We start from the raw sequence: 2,773 nt of genomic DNA, 5'->3' as shown, positions 1-2,773 counted from the left end.
GCGGGTCTTGCCTCGGGAAACCGGAGGGTGGGGGGAGGGGAAGAGCGCAGAAAAGAAAACCCACCGAGGCGGGGACTGGCCTGGGCGGGGAGGGGCGGCGGAGCCGGAGCCCCTCTCTGTTGGGCGGACTCCCCATGGCCAGAGGCTGAGTTCCACTCCCGCCGACCTCTCCCTAGGGGAAGGGAAAGAAGAGAGAGGCGCGAGAGGCCGCCAGCGAGAGCGCGGGCGGCATCCGCAGTCTCCAGAAGTTTGAGACTCTGCCGTGAGCCGACTTGTGCGCCGGGACTCTTTGCCGCGCCAGCGCCAGCGCCAGCGCCAGCGGAAAAGAGCAGGGACTACCCGGCCGCGGCGCGCCGGCTTTGTCATGATGGCTAGCTATCCCGAGCCCGAGGACGCCGCGGGGGCCCTGCTGGCCCCGGAGACCGGCCGCGCAGCCAAGGAGCCCGAGGCGCCGCCGCCGCCGAGCCCGAGCAAGGGTGGCGGCGGCGGCGCCGGGACAGCCCCGGAGAAACCGGACCCGGCGCAGAAGCCCCCATACTCGTACGTGGCGCTCATCGCCATGGCGATCCGTGAGAGCGCAGAGAAGAGGCTCACGCTGTCCGGCATCTACCAGTACATTATCGCCAAGTTCCCGTTCTACGAGAAGAACAAGAAGGGCTGGCAGAATAGCATCCGCCACAACCTCAGCCTCAACGAGTGCTTCATCAAGGTGCCGCGCGAGGGCGGCGGCGAGCGCAAGGGCAACTACTGGACGCTGGACCCTGCCTGCGAGGACATGTTCGAGAAGGGCAACTACCGGCGCCGCCGCCGCATGAAACGACCCTTCAGGCCGCCGCCCGCGCACTTCCAGCCGGGCAAGGGGCTCTTTGGGGCCGGAGGTGCCGCGGGTGGCTGCGGCGTGGCAGGCGCGGGGACCGACGGCTACGGCTACCTGGCGCCCCCCAAGTACCTGCAGTCCGGCTTCCTCAACAACTCGTGGCCGCTACCGCAGCCGCCCTCGCCCATGCCCTACGCCTCGTGCCAGATGGCGGCGGCCGCTGCGGCGGCGGCCGCAGCAGCGGCGGCCGCAGGCCCGGGCAGCCCAGGCGCGGCCGCTGTGGTCAAGGGGCTGGCGGGCCCGGCTGCCTCGTACGGGCCGTACTCACGCGTGCAGAGCATGGCGCTGCCTCCCGGCGTAGTGAACTCGTACAACGGCCTGGGAGGCCCGCCCGCCGCGCCCCCGCCGCCGCCGCCTCACCCCCACTCACACCCGCACGCACACCATCTCCACGCGGCCGCCGCACCCCCGCCGGCCCCGCCGCACCACGGGGCCGCCGCACCGCCCCCCGGCCAGCTCAGCCCCGCCAGCCCGGCTACTGCCGCGCCCCCGGCGCCCGCGCCCACCAACGCACCCGGCCTGCAGTTCGCCTGCGCCCGGCAGCCCGAGCTCGCCATGATGCATTGCTCTTACTGGGACCACGACAGCAAGACCGGCGCGCTGCACTCGCGCCTCGATCTCTGAAAGGCCAGGGCCCGCCGGCTGCGAGGATGCAGGAACGCGCGACGCCGGCCTTGGACGCAGCCACCGCCGCCAGCCAGACCGCGCGCCCGCTGGGGCCGCCCCCTGAGCCAGCGCCCACGGCCCCTCTGCGCCTCCGCGCTCCCCTCGGCTCCTCTTTGTCTCCGCTTCTCCTCCTGTGCTCGCCTCCCTGCCCTCTATGCCCTTTCGCTCCTTCGGCCTGCAGGCCGCCTCTCCACCCGTTTTCTGCAGGCCTAGTCTTCTCCGGGCGCCCCAGCGTCCGGGCTGGACACCGGTTGCCAAAATTCACGGCGGAGAGGAAGTGCCCGGGGCCGAGGTGCAGCCGGGCGTCGGCGGCGCAGACCTCCTGGCCTTCTCTCACAGGTCGGTGCGCTCGCGCTCGGCTCTCTCCGTCCGGCTGCCGCGCCATCCTTGGCTAGAAGCGCCGGCCTGGGCGGGCAACGAGACCCGTGCCGACCGAGAAAGGGACGAAAGTGTGTGCTCCGCGTACCCTCTTGGAGCTGTTCAGAAGCCCCTTGCTGGGGCCCACTGGGCCGGGCGGGGGTTGGGCCGGAGCAGGGAGCCGGGGCCGCCTCTCTCGGCCGCCTGCGCTCGGTTTTACACGGCATCCGGGCTCGGAGAGAGGCTGCGTTTCCCCCGCTCTCCATCCCGGCGCTTCGGGCCCCTTCAGGCCCGGGCGGCTGGCTAATGTTTTGCTAAAAAGATGGGGAGGGCTATTTTAGATGATATCAAAAAATATATTTTTTAAAAGAAAAATCTCACCGGAAAACCGGCCAAGTATTGTGGCCTTGGAGTTTGCTAAAGCAAAACATGAAAATCTTCTCTACAGGAGATTTGAAGTAGAATTCCTGTCGGCCCTTCAAAAAGCTGTGTTCAGAGAGGTAGGAGAATATGCCCAGTAACAGACGGTTTCCTCTGCAAACCAGAGGATTTCCCCCCTCAACCTATCTTTTAAAAAAATATCAAAAATTTTCCCCTATCTTCCGCTGCAAACCCCCGAGCGCCGGGAGATCACTGCCTGCCTGGCGGAAGCTGCAGGGACAACTCATCCCCTCCCTGATTTTTGTTTTTCAAACGTCTTGCTTCTCCCACCTTGGGCAGGAGAAATGTGAAACCCGGCAGCAGTCGGACCAGGCGGGCTTGTGGCCCCGAGCCTGCTGGCCCAAAACTCTAGACCTGGTTGTTCTGTAGTGTGTCGTTTGGAGGACCAAATTTTTCTAGAAAGAACTAGAGCACTTTTGTTGTTTTGTTGTT

At 66.7% G+C, this 2,773-nt stretch overlaps 1 protein-coding gene across 1 annotated transcript; it reads left to right on the top strand.

Annotated features, from left to right (window-relative positions):
- Window positions 1–364: 364 nt before the first annotated feature.
- On the top strand, window positions 365–1,560 carry FOXL2 (forkhead box L2). Its single transcript, XM_036851235.1, has one exon. The coding sequence runs from the start codon at window positions 365–367 to the stop codon at window positions 1,499–1,501; it is 1,137 nt and encodes a 378-aa protein (XP_036707130.1). The 3' UTR covers window positions 1,502–1,560.
- The last annotated feature ends 1,213 nt before the right edge of the window (window positions 1,561–2,773 follow it).

Source organism: Balaenoptera musculus, chromosome 4, assembly GCF_009873245.2.
Source record: "Balaenoptera musculus isolate JJ_BM4_2016_0621 chromosome 4, mBalMus1.pri.v3, whole genome shotgun sequence".
Lineage (NCBI taxonomy): Eukaryota > Metazoa > Chordata > Mammalia > Artiodactyla > Balaenopteridae > Balaenoptera > Balaenoptera musculus.
Note: the sequence above shows the minus strand (reverse complement) of the source record. Positions and strands in the feature narration are given on the sequence as shown.

Bases quoted from the DNA above. Each gene is read 5' to 3' on its own strand.
- FOXL2 (XM_036851235.1), top strand. From the start codon at position 365: ATGATGGCTAGCTATCCCGAGCCCGAGGACGCCGCGGGGGCCCTGCTG.